Below are 23,235 nucleotides of genomic sequence, written 5' to 3' on the forward strand. Positions count from 1 at the left end.
TCTGTTCTTTTTGTGCCATTTTCTCTTCTCTTTATAGTGTTCCCCTTAATGGCCCCTCGTATTTTCTTCAGTTGCCTCCCTCTGATAGGTCAGTTTCACTTCCAACTTCCCATGTTGGCGTTCTTCCTGCATGATATGCTCATGTTCCTGTGATGTGTGTTTGGGGGGGGGGGGGGGTGGGGGAAGAGTGGCAGGACTTCTTCTTCACCCTGTGTTTCACCTTGTCCATGTGGCCTTACTAACAAAGGATTACACACTGACCTCCTCCATTTTGAACCTGTCCGTTATCATCTCCAATGATTAGCTGGAGAGTGCGAACCGCTGGTGGGGTGAGGGGGAAGTGGGATGTGAGAAGGAGGAATGGGGATGAACATACCATTGTTGTCCCCAATTGCACCCAATAATCTGCAGCACTCTATTTTCCAGCGGAATCGTTGGGTGTCGGCTTATCCCCCGCCTGTTCACTCCTTCTCCCTCCTGTTGTGAGCCACCTTGGCCTGCAAGAGAAAGGAAAGTGTGTGTGAGTGTGGAGAAATATGTTTGGGTGATGTGCCTGCCATAGTTGAATAGCTGTCATTGTGTGCAAGGTGTAAGATGTGGGTGTGAATGTTGCTAGGTAGAGATTGTTGGTGGGTGAGTGCTGGGGGCATGGTGCTTTGGGCAGTGTGTGAAGATTGTGGTACTGATGGTGGTATGTAGCATTTGTTGAAGCCTTCGCTCACCCTGACCACCTGAGTGAGGTTGTTAAATTTCTTCCTGCACTGTGTGGGGGTCCTGGGGACCACAGTGCTGCCCGAGACCAGCTGGGCTACCTCCTTCCACATGGTGCGGATGACTTGCGGCGAGGGCCTCCTGAATTTGAAAATTAATCCCCTCTGATCTCTCTTCCCATCGTGATCTCTCACAATATCTGTCCGCAATCTCTTCCCCTGCAATCTCTCCCACTGTGATCTCTCCCCCACTATCTCAGCACCCGCTATCCCTCCCCGCGATCTCCCCCCCCCCGCGATCTCTCCCCCGCGATCTCAGCACCCGCTATCTCTCCCCCGCGATCTCTCCCCCGCGATCTCAGCACCCGCTATCTCTCCCCCGCGATCTCTCCCCCACGATCTCAGCACCCGCTATCTCTCCCCCGCGATCTCAGCACCCGCTATCTCTTCTGGCGATCTCAACCCCCGCGCTCTCTCCCTACACTGTTTCCCCCACAATCTCTCCCCTGCGCTCTCTCCCCCCCCACACTTTATCCCCAGTGCGCTCTCCCCCGCGATTTCTCTAGTGCCACCACAGTGTCTACCAATGAGTTGGAGGTGGGCTGGACTCACAGCAAACAGTCTATTTTACAGCAAAATGTTTTATTTACTCAGCAGAGTCTGTTCAAACAGCGCACTACAGCAGCCTACAGAGTCTATTTAAAAAGAGTCTCTATGAAATACAGCAAACTCATGACTGAAACTGCAGCAACTTCTCTCGATAAAAGCAGGGTGATTTCTCCAGAAAATTGCAGTGAGCAGAGAATACAAATTATGTGGGTAACATCAATACCTGTCACTTCCAGCAGTGCGTGCGAGGTTGACTGGGGAATTACCCAATCAGCTTCATTCTGGCCGGGAATAGTGGGGTCACTATATGCAGCTATAAATAACTGCCTTAAGGGGGAAGCGTAGAACAGGAGCAAAGAACAAAGGGACAGACAGTGATCGCCTGCTCTCCAAAGGATTGGGGTAATCTCCATCTTCAGTACTTACTGCCTGTCTTGTTACTAATTGTATTTGGTCATTAAAATGACTGATTGCCACCATATTGGTTGACTTCTCAAACTGATCTACACTTGGGAATTAACCAGCTCAAACGTATAATTTTGAAACCATATTTAAATACTGAACCTCTATTGGGCCCATTCAACGTGTACATGCAGTCTGTGGGACTATAGTATAACAATCTTTTAAGTCTGATTGAATAGTGGGAAGTGACTGGCAATGTGTGTGCACTAGATTAATGGTCGACTAAAGTCAGGGCAATTTGGAAAACACAGCTCAGTTCTCCTAATAACCTGCTATCCTGTGGTATCTTCGTTCAATCATGGCCCTTTTTAAAGTCTAGGCTTCTTCATAATTATTCACAGTTACAATGTAAGAAAAGCCAAAGTTGAGAAAAGGGCATTCAGCCCATCGAAGCTAATCCTTGTACTCTCCCATTTTAGCATCCAATTACATTTTGAAAGTTATGCCACTGACATCGTGTTGCTGGTTGGGGAAGTGGCCTGTTACTGCTGCATCAAGGACCTTTCTACTTGTTGAACCTCAATCATTTTTAATACAACCAAACTGCGATGGGAGAAACCAGCGTCGGAGCGACACACTCCAGTGTCTCCAGGTCACTCCGGGTGGTGACTGGCGGGCGGGCGGCCCTTTAACTCTTGTTCAGTTCCATTGGGAGACCACCCTTCATTGCATTTGAACAAGCAATGTTCAGCCAATGAAAGAACTTATTTCAAAACATTGCCATCAACTGCCAAGTTGAGGTGAGCTTGAAGGATCAACAACCTGAGCCAATCTCACAGCTTAGTAAGAGTGCATGCGCGAGACTGTCCAGAGGAAAGGGCCGTATTCTCAGGTTTTAAGATGTCTAGAGCAGGATGCCAACTCTGGTTAGATCTATTCCAGGCAGCTTCATTACATGCCCCACCTGGTCAATCAGCCTTTTTTTCCTCTCCCATATTTTTATTACTAATAAACAGAAGTGTTCAAAGAAATTAAAATACATGTTCTTTTAACGCCCCGATGATCTTTCTCCTGAGTTCCTTGTAGCAGTGTCAAGGAGATTCATCTTTAATTCCCAGAGACTCCAGCACAAGCCTTCAAGGTTGGCAGCCCAGTCTAGAGCTGAGAAATATCCTGCTTATCAGATAGGTACTAACCCAATCAATGACAAACTGCTGACTCATGAGTTCAGCTAGATCTACAGGTTGAAGAATTTATCTAGCGCCTTTCAGGGCATCCCAAAGTGCTCCACAGCCAATGAGGTACTTTCAAAGCTGTTGGACTTGTCAGCACATGCGGCCGCCGCTCTATGTCTCAGCGTTGCGTCAGGGCTGTGCCTGTCCTGCCCTAAAAGACCATTTCCATTTTAGAGATGATCATCTTTGGAATTTGTATGGAAAAGTCCTGCAAAAGTCCTGCTCCTCACTGTGGCCAAGGGTGGATGTCAGCAGGACCAATGCCCAAATGGCAGTGACTGGAAGATGGTTCAGGCCATTGTCAGGGAGAAAACTTGCAGAATGGGCGTGTAAATGTCAAATTAATTTCAATATAGATAAGTGTGAGGTGGTACGTTTTGTTAGGAATAATAAGCCTATTCTCCTTGGAAAATAAGGGGGGAAAATTGGGTTGCTTTGCGCCTCCAGTTAGTGCCCCCAAAGGGGGAGCAACCGAATGTTTCCCCCTAAGAGTCTAAATGGGGGAACAGAGGGATCTGGGGCTCCAGATAGACAATCACTAAAAGTAGTGACGCAGATTAATAAGGCCATAAATATGCAAACCAAGCACTGGGGTTCATTTCTAGAGGGATAGGAAAGCAGAGAAATGATGTTTAACTTGCACAGAACCTTGGTTGGGCCACATGGAGTCCTGTGAACAGTTCTGGTCTCCATATTCTAAAAAGGACATCGAGGCACTGGAGAAGGGGCAAACAAGATTGACAAGGATGATACCAGAACTAAGGTTCTAACTACCAGGAAAGATTGAACAGGTTGGGGCTTTTTTCCTCTAGAAAAGAGAAGGCCGAGGAGTGACCAGGTAGAGGGCCTTAAGATTATTAACAGGTTTGATAGAGTAGACATAGAGAACATGTTTCCACCAATACTATGAGCTATAAATATAAGATAGTCATTACTAAATCTAATCGGAAATTCAGGAGAATCTTCTTTACCCAGTGTAGTTAGAATGTGGAACCCACTGCCTCAGCGAGTGGTTGAGGTGAATAGTATCGATGCATTTAAGGGGAAGCTAGATAAACACGAGGGAGAGAGGAGTAAAAGGTTATGCTGATATTGTGAAATGAAGAGGGGTGGGAGGAGGCTCATGTGGAGCATAAACACAGCATGGAGCAATGGCCTGATTCTGCACTGTACATTCTATGTAATTCTAAGTAATGTTGAGTCTTCTGATTGTTGAACATGATCCTTCCCATTGACGCCTGCCAAGACCAAACAGGCCTGCCCGTTTCTCTTGCAGACAGGGAAAGGCAGAATTACTAAGCCCTGTGCTCCTAGAGCTCTCTCAACAGAACAGACGGGAAGAGGCAAAGTAGCCCGTTTGATTTGAGTACAATTCCTTGCAGGGGTGCTATTGAAGTCCAAAGGGAGAGATTGAGAGGCGCTGTCGATGAGCCAGAGGGGTGGCACCGGTGCAATGGACACTTAGGTGCACTCAGGTTCACACGGCCTAAACTCGCATCATCTGTTAATAGACAGCAGCAGGAAACGGGTAAAGTCCCAGTCTTCAGAAGAGCAGAGCCTATGATGGCAGATACATTTACAATCACACAGGATGGGGCTTCCTCTCCGGGAGGGATGGCATCAGTTCAGTTGTCGTAGGACTTGTAGTTGTTACAAATCTGGCAGTACATGGTCATGGAGAATGACATGCCCAGCACCTGAAAGCAGATAAAGCTAAACGTCACCATTGTCCACTCTACGGTCACAGTAAGTGCGACTCGGTCACCATCTATCACCGGGGGTCATTGCCCTTTTAGTTGCCAGTTTTTGCCCATCTCGTTTCCTCCCCCTCTCCACTCCTCTCAAAGGCACGGTCCTCGCTGGAGTACAGCTCCGTAGGGTGCTGCCCACTGCCCAACAGCTGGCCGTAGAGTGCTGCCCACTGCCCAACAGCTGGCCGTAGAGTGCTGCCCACTGCCCAACAGCTGGCCGTAGAGTGCTGCCCACTGCCCAACAGCTGGCCGTAGAGTGCTGCCCACTGCCCAACAGCTGGCCGTAGAGTGCTGCCCACTGCCCAACAGCTGGCCTCTTATGTGAGCCCAGACAGTGAGTGTCACCAGGTGACCTTGTCACCAAGGGCATCAATCCCAAACCTCTTCAGTTTGCTGCTTCTCTCCTGCCTAAAAAACCCCCCTCAAAATCTGCCATAGGGACAGGAGTGGGCCATTCAGCCCCTCGAGCCTGCCCCACCATTCATAGGGACAGGAGTGGGCCATTCAGCCCCTCGAGCCTGCCCCACCGTTCATAGGGACAGGAGTGGGCCATTCAGCCCCTCGAGCCTGCCCCACCGTTCATAGGGACAGGACTGGGCCATTCAGCCCCTCGAGCCTGCCCCACCGTTCATAGGGACAGGAGTGGGCCATTCAGCCCCTCGAGCCTGCCCCACCGTTCATAGGGACAGGACTGGGCCATTCAGCCCCTCGAGCCTGTTCCACCATTGATAGGATCACCGCTGATCTGTACAACACCGTTTAACCACCTTTGTTCCATATCCCTTGATACCCTTACCCAACAAGCATCTATTAATCTCAGTTTTGAAAGCTCCAATAGAACCCCAGCATCCACAGCCTTCCAGGGGGGAGAATCCCAGATTTCCACTACCCTTTGTGTGAAGAAGTGCTTCCTGATTTCACCCCTGAACAGCCTGGCTCTAATTTTAAGATTATGTCCCCTTGCCCTGGATTCCCCCACCAGAGGGAATAGTTCCTCATTTTAAACATCTCGATCAGATCACCCCTCACCCTTCTAAACTCGAGGGAATACAAGACAAGTTTATACAACCTGTCCTCGTAATTTAGCCCTGTAAGCTGCAGTATCATTCTGATAAGGGGAATGGGGTAACTAGAGAGAGCATAAATTTAGGATCATCACCAGAACAAACAAAGGAAAGGGTTCGGAGAAATTATTTTTTGCACAGAGGGTTTTTTGGACCTCAAATGTGCAACCGTGAAGAGCCTTGCGAGGATTATTAAAGTAAAAGGTGCCTCACGAACGCTAGTTAGTGTTTTGTATTGATTCAGACTGGCACCTCTACTGGTACCAGTGGGCGAGGCTTTCACCTAAGCTGCCAACATGATGGCATAACGAATATTTACAGCAATGTGAGATGGATTTACGGGAAGTATTTACCTGGATGATCGACACACAAATGATGACAATTCCAATGATTAGAAAGTTGGCCTCAAACCAGTCCCGGACCAGGCCATAGCAACCCTGGAAAACACACGGACAGCAATTTCAGAACCTGCTTCTCAGCAAAGCCAGTGGGAGTCACCCCGAGCACACAGATAGATGAGTGAGTAGCATACTGAGACTAAATGCACACAGACACACACTCACACGGACCCACAGACACACACTCACGCACTGCAGATCCTTCTAAATACCTTTGTCACTCAAACTCAGAATCTCTAAGCAAGCATCAAAGGAACCTTAACTCTTTGCAGTGCGCGTGCATATACTGTTTAAGGGTCCATTTTATTCACAGTTGGCCCTATTTATGCTGCCCTACAACAGTCACTCATTAATCATACAGATTATTGATGGGTTAGCTGGGGATAATCATCTCGTTTACTTGCAATGCTGCCTCATGCAATCTACAGGCTGCAGCTGCAGGGAGAGGACACCACCCACTTAATAGGCTGATGTCAATAGCATGGCCCAACAGGCATATCCCAGTTCCAATAGTAAGGAGTGTCCCGCCACCTCACAAAGTGCTAAAGGATGGAAAAATGAATTGAAAGAGTCTGTCGGATGCCAACATTAATGGTTTTCCTTGAGGAGGAGGCTCTGCTGCAGGTTTAGGACAGTTCATTCGTTCACCTCACCTTTGCAAAATAGTGGTGGGAGTTGCAGGGTCCATTAGTTACCGGACAGCAGGAATTGGGCACAGCATTGCCCCAGTCGGTGTAGTTCATGACACCACAACATTGCAGCTAAGAGGAGACAAGGAGAGAACAAAGTTATCCTCCCTCGTACAATGAGCAGCACAGTCATCAAAACAAGATGTTAGCCCATGTTTATAGGTGATTACTCAATCATATGTTTGAAGGGTTTTTATATTCATTCTCAGGGTGCGGGCTTTCTAGCAAGGGCATTATTTATTGCCCATCTCTAGTTGCTAGGGTTACCAGCTCTGATTGGACGTATTCATGGAGGTTTCATCACATGACCTCCCACCTCCAACCGCCCCGCCCCCACACGCCCGTCACTGGTTACCCAACACGCCCACCCTCACGGCACACTGCCTTCCCCAGGCCAAACAGATGATGCTTGACTCTCCCTCAAACAGCCTCTTCATCCCACCTCCAATATTTTTATAACTAATAAATGTTGAAAGAATATTCTTCTTTTTTTTTTTAAATGTCGCTACAATTTTTCTCCTGTGTTACTCATAGCAGAGTCTTGGCGATTCACCGATAGTTCCTGGAGACTCCAGGACAATGCTGGAGGGATGGCAACTCAACTCGTTGCTCTGAGAAGGTGGTGGTGGGCCGCCTTTTGTAGATGTTTGATACAACTTGGTGGCCCTGAAAATCCTCCTCACCAACATCTGGGGTCTGTCCCACAAACTAGTCAAGCAACGGCCTGACATAGTCATACTCACAGAATCATACCTTTCAGCCAATGTCCCAGACTCCACCACCGCCATCCCTGGGTATGTCCTGTCCCACCGGCAGGACAGACCCACCAGGGGTGGTGTCACAGTGGTATACAGTCGGGAAGGAGTGGCCCTGGGAGTCCTCAACATTGGCTCCGGACCCCATGAAGTCTCATGGCTTCAGGTCAAGCATGGGCAAGGAAGCCTCCTGCTGATTACCACCTACCGCCCTCCCTCAGCTGATGAATCAGTACTCCTCCATGTTGAACACCACTTGGAAGAAGCACTGAGAGTAGCAAGGGCACAGAATGTACTCTAGGTGGGGGACTTCAATGTCCATCACCAAGAGTGGCTCGGTAGCACCACTACAGCCTGAGCTGGCCGAGAGCTGAAGGACGTAGCTGCCAGTCTGGGCCTGCAACAGGTAGTGAGAGAACCAACACGAGGGAAAAACTACTTGATCTCGTCCTCACCAATCTACCTGTCGCAGATGCATCTTTCCATGACAGTATTGATAGCAGTGACCAACGCACAGTCATTGTGGAGACGAAGTCCCGTCTTCACACGGAGGATACCCTATATTGTGTTGTGTGGCACTACCACCGTGCTAAATGTGATAGATTCAGAACAGATCTAGCAGCTCAAAACTGGGCATTCATGAGGCGCTGTGGGCCATCAGCAGCTGCAGAATTGTATTCCACCACAATCTGTAACCTCATGGCCCGGCATATCCCTCACTCTACCATTACCATCAAGCCAGGGGACCAACCCTGGTTCAATAAGGAATGTAGAAGAGCATGCCAGGAACAGCACCAGGCGTACCTAAAAATGAGGTGCCAACCTGGGGAAGCTGCAACACAGGACTACATACATGCTAAAAAGCAGAAGCAGCATGCTAAAGACAGGGTTCAGCGATCCAACAATCAACGGATCGGATCAAAGCTCTGCAGTCCTGCCACTTCCAGTCGTGAATGGTGGTGGACCATTAAACAACTAACGGGAGGAGGAGGCTCCATGAATATCCCCATCCTCAAATGATGGTGGCGCCCAGAATGGGAGTGCAAAAGACAAGGCTGAAGCATTTGTAACCATCTTCAGCCAGAAGTGCTGAGTGGATGATCCATATCGGCCTACTCCTGAGGTCCCCACCATCACAGAAGCCAGTCTTCAGCCAATTCGATTCACTCCACGTGATATTAAGAAACGGCTGAGCGCACTGGATACAACAAAGGCTGTGGGCCCCGAAACATCCCAGCTGTCAAGCGGCACTTACCCACCAATAACCTGCTCACTGATGCCCAGTTTGGGTTCCGCCAGGACCACTTGGCTCCAGAACGCATTACAGCCTTGGTCCAAACATGGACAAAAGAGCTGAATTCCAGAGGCGAGGTGAGAGTGACTGCCCTTGACATCAAGGTAGCAATTGACCGAGTGTGGCATCAAGGAGCCTGAGTAAAACTGAAGTCAATGGGAATCGGGGGGAAAACTCTCCACTGGCTGGAGTCATACCTAGCACACAGGAAGGTAGTTGTGGTGGTTGGAGGTCAATCATCACAGCCCCAGGACATCACTGCAGGAGTTCCTTAGGGCAGTGTCCTAGGCCCAACCATCTTCAGCTGCTTAATCAATGACCTTCCCTTCAACATAAGGTCAGAAATGGGGATGTTCGCTGATGACTGCACAGTGTTCAGCACCATTCACAGCTCCTCAGATAATGAAGCAGTCCATGCCCACATGCAACAAGACCTGGACGACGTTCAGGCTTGGGCTGATAAGTGGCAGGTAACATTCGTGCCACAGAAGTGCCAGAGAATGACTATCTCCAACAAGCGAGAGTCTAACCACCTCCCCTTGACATTCAACAGCATTACCATCACCGAATCTCCCACCATCAACATCCTGGGGATCACCATTGACCAGAAAGTTAACTGGAGCAGCCACATAAATACTGTGCCAACAAGAGCAGGTCAGAGGCTGGGTATTCTGTAGCAAGTGTCTCACCTCCTGACTCCCCAAAGCCTTTCCACCATCTACAAGGCACAAGTCAGGAGTGTGATGGAATACTCTCCACTTGCCTGGATGAGTGCAGCTCCAACAACATTCAAGAAGCTCGACACCATCCAGGACAAAGCAGCCCGCTTGATTGGCACCCCATTCACCACATTAAACATTCACTCCCTGCACCACCGGCGTACCGTGGCTGCAGTGTGTACCATCTACAAGATGCACTGCAGCAACTCGCCAAGGCTTCTTCGACAGCACCTCCCAAACCCGCGACCTCTTCCACCTAGAAGGACAAGGGCAGCAGGCGCACGGGAACACCACCATCTCCAAGTTCCCCTCCGAGTCACACACCATCCTGACTTAGAAGTATATCGCCGTTCCTTCATCGTCGCTGGGTCAAAATCCCGGAACTCCCTCCCGAACAGCACTGTGGGAGCACCTTCACCACACGGACTGCAGTGGTTCAAGAAGGTGGCTCACCACCACCTTCTCGAGGGCAACTAGGGATGGGCAATAAATGCTGGCATTGCCAACGATGCCCACATCCCATGAACGAATAAAAAAAAATGGTTGATACAACTGGCTGGCTTGGTTAGGCCACTTCAGAGGGCAGTTAAGCGTCAGCTATCACAGAATCACAGAAACCCCACAGTGCAGATAGAGACCATTTCGGCCCATCGAGCCTGCACCGACGCATATCCCACCCGATCCCCGTAACCCCTACACCAACACATATCCCACCCTATCCCCGTAACCCCATGTATTTAATCCCCCTAACACTAAGGGTCAATTTATCATAGCTATGTTGGTGTGGGACTGCAATCACGCGTAGAGCAGACCAGGCAAGGACGGCAGGTTTCCTTCCCGAAAGAATATCACTGAACCAGTTGGGTTTTTATGACAATCCAACAGCTTCGCGGTTACTTTACTTTGTGATGACTTTACAACATTAATTAACAATATCAGTGTTCCCTTTGTGTGTCTCACCAACATGGTGGAAGGAGTCACACAGATGGTAGCCTGGTAATGGGGGGGGCGGGGGGGGGGGGAGCGGAATTTCCCCACTCTCGCTCTCCTGCCATGACTTCAGGGTACAACCCTGGGAAATCCCCCCCACCCCCCCGTGCTACCCCCCCCCCCCCCCGCGCCCCCCCCCCCCGTGCTAGGTTAAGTAAGTTGCATCCTGTGGGATTGGCAGTCAGGTTTTAAGCTGGATTGTTGAAAATGTCGCATATTAATGGTAGCGGATCTGTGCGGGCTCTGGTTAAGGTTGCCAGCTCTGGTGATACTTACCCCGTACAAGGCCTTGGTATGGCCACATCCAGAATACTATGTCCAGTTTCTGGTCCCCTCACATGATGGGGAATATCAAGGCCCTTGGAGAATGTCCAGAGTGGGGTAACCAGATTGATAGAAAGTCTTAGGTTAATTAGTTATCAGGTCAGGCTAAGGGAACTGGGCTTTTTCACTGGAGAAGTATAGAGGATATTACTGATGTGGCCATTCCAAGGCCTTGTTACGGGGTAAGTATCATATTGCTAGCTTTGTATTTAACTGCTCTAGCTATACACCCTAACACTCTGTTTGCTTTCACTGCGACCTCGCTAGGTCAGGGTCATGGACCCTCAACATTTCTTGTATTGTGTCCCCAGGCTCTGTAGCCTTTAGAGGGGCAATCCGGCATAGTTGACACACGCATGGAATTACCAGATTCTGTTCAAGTGGAAAGGTTTTGGAGCTGGATAGGGAGAGGGGACAGGGGCTTTAGTATAATATAGAGTTAGGCTCGACAGCAGCAACTTCTTTTTGCAGAGATTTGCCAACCTCTGGAACAGATTGCGCGATGAAACGGACCTGGACAAGTTCCCATGAGTGGAAGAGACCTTGAGTTATCGAAGGTGGGTGGGGTTCTCTGTGATTAGTGAGATCAGTCACTGCTGACTCCTGGGGTTTGCTTGATCATCTTCAGAGGTTAGAGGGGAATTTACCAGAATTCTTTTCCTAAATTAGTCTGTTTTTTGCCGCTGGTAGGACATTGTGTGACTGGAGGGCGGGTGAGTTGATGGTAATCATAGGCTGCTCCATGTCTGGATGGGCAGACCGGGTGGGCCAGTTGGTCTATTCCTGTCTTTCTTCTTCGCAAGTTCATATGTATCGCACAGCAGCCCTCTGGTGACATCATACACCTCAGTTATGTGACCACACCATTCTCTTTGTGACATCACACTGAACACTGTGACATCACACATCTCTGTGACATCACATGACAGCTCCACCCTTCATTCTACATCCTCCAACAAGTTTTAAAACAGCTTTTTTAAATCCATGTAAAACAAATGAAAGTTTTATCATGTCATTTCAGATGCTATCTCATTTTTATTCAAACTTTAATTGTGTGAGAAAAGCAGTCTCGAGCTGTCTATTGTACAGGACGAGTACTCCCCTAAAGGATCGAGTATTTGTTAGGAAACAGACTTTCAACTGTCCACATCTTCAGGGAAACACACCCTCGGAGCGAATACTCCTACATCAAATCATTTCTGTCACAGGGCAATGCACCACTCCACATTTGTTATTATTGTAGGGAAAGTGTTTGTTGTGGAGTGTTGGGAGCAGAGAGTGCAGCTCAGCCAGGTTCAGGGAGCAGCCTATGGTGCTGGAGGAGGGACATCAGTCCCAGAGTCTCCACCTCCGAAGACCAGATGATTGAGTTTGAATTTATTTAACTGTATTCTTGCTATTATAATTACAAAACCAATTAAACACTGATGGCAATCTCCAACTAAAATAATTTGTGTTCATACAGAAAAATGTACAGACTTTCACCACTTGTGCAGCAGGGGTAAAGGCACTGTTGCTGGGGAACACTGGTCATGGTCGGGATTCATGGCACCTGGAATTTACCTGATTCTGGATTTTATCCCAAGCTTCCCTAATTCCAGTGACGTTTTCGGTCTGCACTTTCTGCAAAGCAAGTTTCATGTCATCTTCGATGTAAACGTCTATCTGCAGAACAAAAACAGGAACGCTGTCAGGAGACTGGGATTTCCTTCTCGATCTTCATGTCCAGGGTACCGGGGCAGCCCACTGGTATCACCCCTTTGACACAGACCCTGATACCAGAAATAATCATCCAGACATAACTTGCCAACAATTCAACAGAGAAACAAATGGCTAATTACAGGCAACCACTGTCCCCAAACAGGGGCAGGACGGGAATGATGCATTTCATGGCAGAGGGAACTGAGGGAGTAGATCAGAATCAGGGGAGGATGGAATTGAGAGAGTGGGGAGAATTGGGAATGTTGAGGATTGAAGGAGTGGTAGAATGGGGAGAATGGGGTTGAAGGATCGGGGCAGAATGGGGGATGTTGGGAATTAGGGATTGGCGCAGAATGAGGGGGGATGGGATTGAGGGAGAGGTGGAATGGGGAAGGATGAGGGGTGGAGAGGTGGAATGAGGGAGGATGAGGAGTGGAGAGGTGGAATGGGGGAGGATGAGGAGTGGAGAGGTGGAATGGGGGAGGATGAGGAGTGAAGGAGAGGTGGAATGAGGGAGGATGAGGAGTGGAGAGGTGGAATGAGGGAGGATGAGGAGTGGAGAGGTGGAATGAGGGAGGATGAGGAGTGAAGGAGAGGTGGAATGAGGGAGGATGAGGAGTGAAGAGATGGAATGGGGGAGGATGAGGAGTGAAGGAGAGGTGGAATGAGGGAGGATGAGGAGTGGAGAGGTGGAATGAGGGAGGATGAGGAGTGGAGAGATGGAATGGGGGAGGATGAGGAGTGGAGAGGTGGAATGGGAGGATGAGGAGTGAAGGAGAGGTGGAATGGGGGAGGATGAGGTTTGAAGAAGTGGCGTGCAAGAGATTGTACGATGTCCACAGGTGCAGACAGGACTTTATCTAGCCATATATTTACCTCTGGCTTTTGAGCAATACAATAAAGGCACATTAAAATCACATTCCCCTGAGATTTGCTGCACATATACACACAGGTGAACGGGGTGATTCAGATGCGAACTGACTGAGGGCTCCCTGCCTGAAGATCTTGGAAAGGGCTGGCACTCTCACACATACCATTGCCATTTCTCTTTTTCTAATTTCAAATTCCTGATTAATGGGGTTTCAAGTCACTCTGTCCCAGAGGATGAGAGTGAGAATCTAACCCACTGCACCCTGTCCCAGAGGAAGAGGCTGCGAATCTAACCCACTGTACCCTGTCCCAGAGGAGGAGGCTGAGAATCTAACCCACTGCACCCTGTCCCAGAGGAGGAGGCTGAGAATCTAACCCACTGCACCCTGTCCCAGAGGAGGAGGCTGAGAATCTAACCCACTGCACCCTGTCCCAGAGGATGAGAGTGAGAATCTAACCCACTGTACGCTGTCCCAGAGGAAGAGGCTGAGAATCTAACCCACTGCACCCTGTCCCAGAGGAGGAGGCTGAGAATCTAACCCACTGCACCCTGTCCCAAAGGAGGAGGCTGAGAATCTAACCCACTGCACCCTGTCCCAGAGGAGGAGGCTGAGAATCTAACCCACTGCACCCTGTCCCAGAGGAGGAGGCTGAGAATCTAACCCACTGCACCCTGTCCCAGAGGAGGAGGCTGAGAATCTAACCCACTGCACCCTGTCCCAGAGGAGGAGGCTGAGAATCTAACCCACTGCACCCTGTCCCAGAGGAGGAGGCTGAGAATCTAACCCACTGCACCCTGTCCCAGAGGAGGAGGCTGAGAATCTAACCCACTGCACCCTGTCCCAGAGGAGGAGGCTGAGAATCTAACCCACTGCACCCTGTCCCAGAGGAGGAGGCTGAGAATCTAACCCACTGCACCCTGTCCCAGAGGAGGAGGCTGAGAATCTAACCCACTGCACCCTGTCCCAGAGGAGGAGGCTGAGAATCTAACCCACTGCACCCTGTCCCAGAGGAGGAGGCTGAGAATCTAACCCACCGTACTCTGTCCCAGAGGAGGAGGCTGAGAATCTAACCCACTGTACACTGTCCCAGAGGAGGAGGCTGCGAATCTAACCCACTGTACCCTGTCCCAGAGGAGGAGGCTGAGAATCTAACCCACTGTACCCTGTCCCAGAGGAGGAGGCTGAGAATCTAACCCACCGTACTCTGTCCCAGAGGAGGAGGCTGAGAATCTAACCCACTGTACCCTGTCCCAGAGGAGGAGGCTGAGAATCTAACCCACTGTACCCTGTCCCAGAGGAGGAGGCTGAGAATCTAACCCACCGTACTCTGTCCCAGAGGAGGAGGCTGAGAATCTAACCCACTGTACACTGTCCCAGAGGAGGAGGCTGCGAATCTAACCCACTGTACCCTGTCCCAGAGGAGGAGGCTGAGAATCTAACCCACCGTACTCTGTCCCAGAGGAGGAGGCTGAGAATCTAACCCACTGTACGCTGTCCCAGAGGAGGAGGCTGAGAATCTAACCCACTGTACGCTGTCCCAGAGGAAGAGGCTGCGAATCTAACCCACTGCACCCTGTCCCAGAGGAGGAGGCTGAGAATCTAACCCACTGTACCCTGTCCCAGAGGAGGAGGCTGAGAATCTAACCCACTGCACCCTGTCCCAGAGGAGGAGGCTGATAATCTAACCCACTGTACACTGTCCCAGAGGAGGAGGCTGCGAATCTAACCCACTGTACCCTGTCCCAGAGGAGGAGGCTGAGAATCTAACCCACTGTACACTGTCCCAGAGGAGGAGTTTGAGAATCTAACCCACCGTACTCTGTCCCAGAGGAGGAGGCTGAGAATATAACCCACTGTACGCTGTCCCAGAGGAGGAGGCTGAGAATCTAGCCCACTGTACCCTGTCCCAGAGGAGGAGTTTGAGAATCTAACCCACTGTACCCTGTCCCAGAGGAGGAGTTTGAGAATCTAACCCACTGTACCCTGTCCCAGAGGAGGAGGCTGAGAATCTAACCCACCGTACCCTGTCCCAGAGGAGGAGGCTGAGAATCTAACCCACTGTACCCTGTCCCAGAGGAGGAGGCTGAGAATCTAACCCACTGTACGCTGTCCCAGAGGAGGAGGCTGAGAATCTAACCCACTGTACGCTGTCCCAGAGGAGGAGGCTGAGAATCTAACCCACTGCACCCTGTCCCAGAGGAGGAGGCTGAGAATCTAACCCACTATGCTCTGTCCCAGAGGAGGAGGCTGAGAATCTAACCCACCGTACTAACCCAGTTAGATCAACTAAAATGTAGTGATAGCTAAGAAGACACTGAAGCAAATAGATCGTTGGTAATTTGCACCACCCATGGCCGGGAGTATTCTGTCGGAATGCAATCCTCGTCAGACTGTCCTCTTGTTGATTTCTACAACGGATGGGCAATCGGATTGAGCAGATCACAGCACAGACGCTGAATGTGAAAATCTATTTTGCTTTTCCCAAATCGCTTGACATTGATTCAGACCCCATCCATGGTGATAATATTCAGGGGGTGTCAAACCTACCTCTTTTTCATAGAAGAACAGAACGATGGCGGCTGTGACCTCAATCAGAAGGATCAGGAGGAGCAAAATGAAGAACTAGGGATACAGGAGAGAGAAACAGGGCAATGAGTGACTGTGACACCCCTCTCACACCAGCAGAGACACACTCACTGGCCTGGCACTGAGTCCCACAACAAGCAAAGTACATAAACACCTCTTGATATCATGGCGCCTCGCTGGGTGACACACACAATCACACCAATAGGCTCACATACACACACGCACACAGACACACTCATTGGCACTCACCCATCGGCACACACAAACACAGAGGTTCACACACACAGACATAGACACACATAGGGACATATACAGATGCATATACGTGGATATACACAAACAGACACATCAGTGTACAGACATACATAGGCAGACACATACAGTCATAAATACACACATACACACACAAACACAGAGAATTGAAAATATTGATGGAGATTGTTCCCATTGACAATGGTTCAAATCTGAGAGGGCATTAAACTAAAATGAGGAAGTTAGGAGGGATATGGGGAATTAAGAAATATGGGGATAGTGCAGGAAAGTGGAGTTGAGGTAGAAGATCAGCCATGGTCTTATTGAATGGCAGAGCAGGCTCGAGGGGCTGAATGGCCGACTACTGCCCGTTTTTCTTATGTTCTTATGTTCAGCACGATATAAATGAATGAGTTGTGGAAACGTTAGTATGGATGGTCACTACCTATCTGTGAGGTAGGCAGGACAAGTATTGTTTACAGGGCAGCAGATCAGGGCTGAATGGAGGAGTTTTGAAGACAGATAAATATTCTGGAGTTTCTAACTTGATAAATTTTAAGGATAATTATGTATACATACAGAATCTTCCTTCGAGAGATTAAATGGGTGGGTAGAGTCCATGATAGGGGAGAGTGTACATGGGCTGTGGGAGGAGATTAAATGGGTGGGTAGAGTCCATGATAGGGTAGAGTGTACATGGGCTGTGGGAGGAGATTAAATGGGTGGGTAGAGTCCATGATAGGGGAGAGTGTACATGGGCTGTGGAAGGAGATTAAATGAGTGGGTAGAGTCCATGATAGGGTAGAGTGTACATGGGCTGTGGGAGGAGATTAAATGGGTGGGTAGAGTCCATGATAGGGGAGAGTGTACATGGGCTGTGGAAGGAGATTAACTGGGTGGGTAGAGTCCATGATAGGTAGAGTGTACATGGGCTGTGGAAGGAGATTAAATGGGTCAATGGTGTCATAGAGTCATAGAGTTATACAGCACAGAAAGAGGCCCTTCGGCCCATCGTGTCTGTGCCGTCCATCAAGCCCTGTGTAGAAGGAGCAGTTGTGATAGATTGAATTGCCTTTTCTCGTACTCTAATCTCTGACCATGGCATCCAGACACACTGACATCCACACCCCATTAAACTGACAGCAACTGTGCACTGATATTATCAAATCGCTCTGGTTTTTTGACCTCCAACAGCTGAGTTTCCTGACACTCATCATCATGGCCACTTGGGTGAGTTGCCAGTGTCCTGCTGGTGTCAATAGAACCGCACCCCTCCGACAGTTAGAGTCTCAGGAGCAAAGAGGACAATACAGGAGAGTTCCTTCAAATCAGAAGGAAGAGAAAGAACTTGCATTTCTATAGCGCCTTTTATGACCCCAGGATGTCCCAAAGCACTTTACAGCCAATGAAGTACTTTTTGAAGTGTAGTCACTGTTGTAATGTAGGAAACACGGCAGCCCATTTGCGCACAGCAAGCTCCCACAAACAGCAATGTGATAATGACCAGATCATCTGCTTTTTTGTTATGTTGGTTGAGGGAAAAACATTGGCCGGGACACCGGGGAGAACTCCCCTGCTCTTCTTCGAAGTAGTGCCATGGGATCTTTTACTTCTTCCTGAGAGAGCAGACGGGGCCTCGGTTTAATGTCGCATCTGAAAGACGGCACCTCTGACAGTGCAGCACTCCCTCAGTACTGCCCTGGAGTGTCAGCCTGGATTATGGGCTGGGCAATATTTATCCTTCCACCAACATCACTAAAAACAGATTATCTGGTCATTTATCTCATTGCTGCGTGTGGGAGCTTCCTGTGCGCAAACTGGGCTGCCGCGTTTCCCACATTACAACAGTGACCACACTTCAGAAGTACTTCATTGACTGTAAAGGGCTTTGGGCCGTCCAGAGGTTGTAAAATGCGTGATATAAATGCAAGTCTTCCTGTATTTCTTTCTCTTTCTCTGTTTCAAGTATTAATGCTCGGAGTTGACCTGACAAGATGGATATTCCTCCCTATTTACTGTCATTTGTTATTTTTAAATACTGTGAACAGTGGAGGCCCCAGGCCTCAGCCTTGCCTGGATACTTGTTCCAGCTCACCATTTAAACAAAAATAACAGCTCCTAAAAGTCAAAAGAAATAAAGAGGATCTTTAAATCAATCTCGTTCTGTGCATGTGTGAGACCTCCAACTCCTCGCTGAGTGAAGGCGGAGTGTTCCACAGGTAAGACAGGCTGAGGATACAGACAGAACTTACTGACAGAAGCAGGCATTTGTTTTCCTTGATAGCCCCCATGCAGCCCAGAAAAGCCACCACCATGGTGACTGATCCCACGATGATGAGGATGTTGGCCACGGAGAGAGATGGTAGGCTGGAGAGCAAAGCTCCAAAGTTATTCATCGCCAGTAGGTAGATCCCCAATCCCATGATAACGCATCCGCAGATCTGAAAGAGATGGAAGGTTGACACAGCGTCTCCTACTGTGAGCGGAAACAAGACCAGGTGCCTCTCCTCAAACAGCTACTTCATTATCCGCTGGTACCCTCACAGTCCGGGCATTCTGCGCACGGAACAGCTGACCTCAGGATGTAATCCAAGGATGCTGCAATGTGCCGCGAAAGCCAGTGCCAACCGAACAGGAACCAGCAGCCAGTCAGGGCCCGATGACCACCAGTTGTACACTGGCCACTTTCCTGACATTGGGGGCAGGGGTGCCAAGAGGCAAGGGGCAGGGGGAGATGGCAAAGGTGGGAATGGGGGGGGATTGGTACCAAGGGCAGAGGAGACAGAGTTGTTTTAAAAAGAAATTTGCCCAAATGGGTGCAGTGCGGCCAGAGTGTTATTCAGGCATCACACTTAAAAACCAGCCGGGGTCTAATGAGCATTGGGCACAACTTATCCACAGGTTCCCGGCCGCCTGTGAGAGCACCACCACACAGGGTTACACTGAGCGTTGTGAGACGGCCCTTTGTCAGCGACTCTGGTCACAACAACCGGTGGACAAAAGGGACATTGCATCCTCACCAGGCCAGAGCCAGACCAGGAATTTACCACCTGAGCAAACTTAGGCAGCAATCCCCATCTCGCGGGACAGGGGCTCCCCGCGCTGGGGTGGGACAGGGGCTCCCGGCACAGGGGCTCCCCGCACTGGGGCGGGACAGGGGCTCCCCGCACTGGAGCGGGACACGGGCTCCCCGCACTGGGGCGGGACAGGGGCTCCCCGCACTGGGGCTCCCAGCACTGTGGCGGGACAGGGGCTCCCGGCACAGGGGCTCCCCGCACTGGGGCGGGACAGGGGCTCCCCGCACTGGGGCGGGACAGGGGCTCCCCGCGCTGGGGCGGGACAGGGGCTCCCCGCGCTGGGGCGGGACAGGGGCTCCCCGCACTGGGGCGGGACAGGGGCTCCCCGCACTGGGGCGGGACAGGGGCTCCCCGCACTGGGGCGGGACAGGGGCTCCCGGCACAGGGGCTCCCCGCACTGGGGCGGGACAGGGGCTCCCGGCACAGGGGCTCCCCGCACTGGGGCGGGACAGGGGCTCCCCGCACTGGAGCGGGACACGGGCTCCCCGCACTGGGGCGGGACAGGGGCTCCCCGCACTGGGGCGGGACAGGGGCTCCCGGCACAGGGGCTCCCCGCACTGGGGCGGGACAGGGGCTCCCGGCACAGGGGCTCCCCGCACTGGGGCGGGACAGGGGCTCCCCGCGCTGGGGTGGGACAGGGGCTCCCGGCACAGGGGCTCCCCGCACTGGGGCGGGACAGGGGCTCCCCGCACTGGGGCGGGACAGGGGCTCCCCGCACTGGGGCGGGACAGGGGCTCCCCGCACTGGGGCGGGACAGGGGCTCCCGGCACTGGGGCGGGACAGGGGCTCCCCGCACTGGGGCGGGACAGGGGCTCCCCGCACTGGGGCGGGACAGGGGCTCCCCGCACTGGGGCGGGACAGGGGCTCCCCGCACTGGGGCGGGACAGGGGCTCCCGGCACTGGGGCGGGACAGGGGCTCCCCGCACTGGGGCGGGACAGGGGCTCCCCGCACTGGGGCGGGTCAGGGGCTCCCCGCACTGGGGCGGGACAGGGGCTCCCGGCACACGGGCTCCCGGCACTGGGGCTCCCGGCACTGGGGCAGGACACGTGCTCCCGGCACAGGGGCTCCCCGCACTGGGGCGGGACACGGGCTCCCCGCACTGGGGCGGGACAGGGGCTCCCCGCACTGGAGCGGGACAGGGGCTCCCGGCACAGGGGCTCCCCGCACTGGGGCGGGACAGGGGCTCCCGGCACAGGGCGGGACACAGGCTCCCGGCACTGGGGCGGGACAGGGGCTCCCCGCACTGGGGCGGGACACGGGCTCCCGGCACAGGGGCTCCCCGCACAGGGCGGGACACGGGCTCCCGGCACACGGGCTCCCGGCACTGGGGCGGGACAGGGGCTCCCCGCACTGGGGCGGGACACGGGCTCCCCACACTGGGGCGGGACAGGGGCTCCCCGCACTGAGGCAGGACACGTGCTCCCGGCACAGGGGCTCCCCGCACTGGGGCGGGACACGGGCTCCCCGCACTGGGGCAGGACACGTGCTCCCGGCACAGGGGCTCCCCGCACTGGGGCGGGACACGGGCTCCCCGCACTGGGGCGGGACAGGGGCTCCCCGCACTGGGGCGGGACAGGGGCGGGACAGGGGCTCCCGGCACTGGGGCTCCCGGCACTGGGGCAGGACACGTGCTCCCGGCACACGGGCTCCCCGCACTGGGGCGGGACACGGGCTCCCCGCACTGGGGCGGGACAGGGGCTCCCCGCACTGGGGCGGGACAGGGGCTCCCGGCACAGGGGCTCCCCACACAGGGCGGGACACGGGCTCCCGGCACAGGGGCTCCCGGCACTGGGGCAGGACACGGGCTCCCGGCACAGGGGCTCCCCGCACTGGGGCGGGACACGGGCTCCCCGCACTGGGGCGGGACACGGGCTCCCCGCACTGGGGCGGGACATTAATACTTTGTCCTGTAGATTTTTCGCCTCAGAATCTGCTCCAACACTTACCCAAAATATGAAGTTGAATGCGAACAGCATATATTTCAGAGTCTTTAAACATCCTTGTGCCATTGTGAGGCTCACACACCTGCTATAGAAAAGACCAGTGTTACTCCGTATCTACACAGTCAAGTCCTTTAAATACAGCTCAGTCTGTTAAAACAGCTCAGTGCACTGGATACAGCAAAGGCTATGGGCCCCGACAACATCCCGGCTATTGTGCTGAAGGCTTGTGCTCCAGAACTAGCCGCGCCTCTAGCCAAGCTGTTCCAGTACAGCTACAACACTGGCATCTATCCGACAATGTGGAAAACAGCCCGTGGACGTCCTGTCCACAAAAAGGACAAATCCAACCCGGCTAATTACTGCCCCATCAGTCTACTCTCTCTGGTGGTGCCGGAGGACTGGAGAATTACAAATGTTACACCCTTGTTCAAAAAAGGTTGTAAAGATAAACCCAGCAACTACAGGCCAGTCAGTTTAACCTTGGTAGTGGGGCAGCTTTTAGAAACAATAATCAGGAACAAAATTAACAGTCACTTTGAACAAGTGTGGATTAATTAAGCAAAGCCAGCACAGATTTGTTAAAGGCAAATCGTGTTTAACTAATTTGCTCGAATTTTTTGATGAGGGCAATGCAGCTGATGTGGTGTACATGGACTTTCAAAAGGCGTTCGACAAAGTGCCACATAATAGGCTTGCCAGTAAAGTTGAAGCCCGTGGAATAAAAGGGACAGTGGCAGCGTGGATATGAAATTGGCAAAGTGACAGAAAACAGAGAGTAGTGGTGAACGGTTGTTTTTCGGACTGGAGGAAGGTATACAGTGGTGTTCCCCAGGGGTCGGTACTAGGACCACTGCTTTTTTTGATATATATTAATGACTTGGGTGTGGGTGTACAGGACACAATTTCAAAATTTGCAGATGACACAAAACTTGGAAGTATAGTGAACAGTGAGGAGGATAGTGATCGACTTCAAGAGGACACAGACAGGCTGGTGGAATGGGCGGACACGTGGCAGATGAAATTTAACGCAGGAAAGTGCGAAGTGATGCATTGTGGTAGAAAGAATGAGGAGAGGCAATATAAACTAAAGGGTACAATCCTGAAGGGGGTGCAGGAACAGAGAGACCAGGGGGTGCACGTGCACAAATTGTTGAAGGTGGCAGGGCAGGTTGAGAAAGCGGTTAAAAAAGCTTACGGGAATTATGATGAACATGTATAAAACACTGGTTTGGCCTCAACTGGAGTATTGCGTCCAATTCTGGGCACCGCACTTTAGGAAGGATGTGAAGGCCTTAGAGAGGGGCAGAAAAGATTTCCGAGAATGATTCCAGGGATGAGGGACTTCAGTTACGTGGATAGACTGGAGAAGCTGGGGTTGTTCTCCTTGGAGCAGAGAAGATTGAGAGGAGATTTGATAGAGGTGTTCAAAATCATGAAGGGTCTGGACAGAGTAGATAGAGAGAAACTGTTCCCATTGGCGGAAGGGTCGAGAACCAAAGGACACAGATTTAAGGTGATTGGCAGAAGATCCAAAGGCAACATAAGAAAAAACTTTTTTATGCAGCGAGTGGTGAGGATCTGGAATACACTGCCTGAGAGGGTGGTGGAGGCAGATTCAATCGTGGCTTTCAAAAGGGAGTTGGATAAGTACCTGAAGGAAAAACATTTGCAGGGCTACGGGGAAAGGGCGGGGGAGTGGGACTAGCTGAAGTGCTGTGGAAGGGCTCGACGGGCCGAATGACCTTCTTCCTTGCTGTAACCATTCTATGATTCTATGATAAGCTGGAGGAGAGGGTGTGGTTAAGCAGAAATGTTGCGGTGAATGGAGGGCCAAATGCTAGACAATTGGGCTTTAAAAAAGTG

General features: G+C 51.6%; 1 protein-coding gene across 2 annotated transcripts in view; it reads right to left on the reverse strand.

The window, feature by feature from the left end:
* Positions 1–1,335: 1,335 nt before the first annotated feature.
* LOC147105407 (leukocyte surface antigen CD53-like) overlaps positions 1,336–23,235 on the reverse strand; it is a 44,597-nt gene continuing 22,697 nt past the window's right edge. The window contains exons 2-8 of one of the 2 annotated variants that reach the window (XM_086011709.1): positions 21,376–21,454; positions 18,604–18,792; positions 16,061–16,135; positions 12,504–12,605; positions 6,823–6,930; positions 6,125–6,208; positions 1,336–4,653 (exon numbers count right to left, since the gene is read on the reverse strand). In XM_086011709.1, the coding sequence (XP_085867835.1) occupies positions 4,582–4,653; positions 6,125–6,208; positions 6,823–6,930; positions 12,504–12,605; positions 16,061–16,135; positions 18,604–18,792; positions 21,376–21,438 (693 nt within the window). In that variant the 5' untranslated portion in view covers positions 21,439–21,454 and the 3' untranslated portion in view covers positions 1,336–4,581. Of the gene's footprint in view, positions 4,654–6,124; positions 6,209–6,822; positions 6,931–12,503; positions 12,606–16,060; positions 16,136–18,603; positions 18,793–21,375; positions 21,458–23,235 lie in introns of both variants that reach the window. The other variant, XM_086011708.1, reaches the window with a different exon arrangement.

Source organism: Somniosus microcephalus, chromosome 18 (genome assembly GCF_052327205.1).
Source record: "Somniosus microcephalus isolate GS21.2 chromosome 18, FLI_Smic_1.0, whole genome shotgun sequence".
In the NCBI taxonomy this organism is placed as follows: Eukaryota; Metazoa; Chordata; class Chondrichthyes; order Squaliformes; family Somniosidae; genus Somniosus; species Somniosus microcephalus.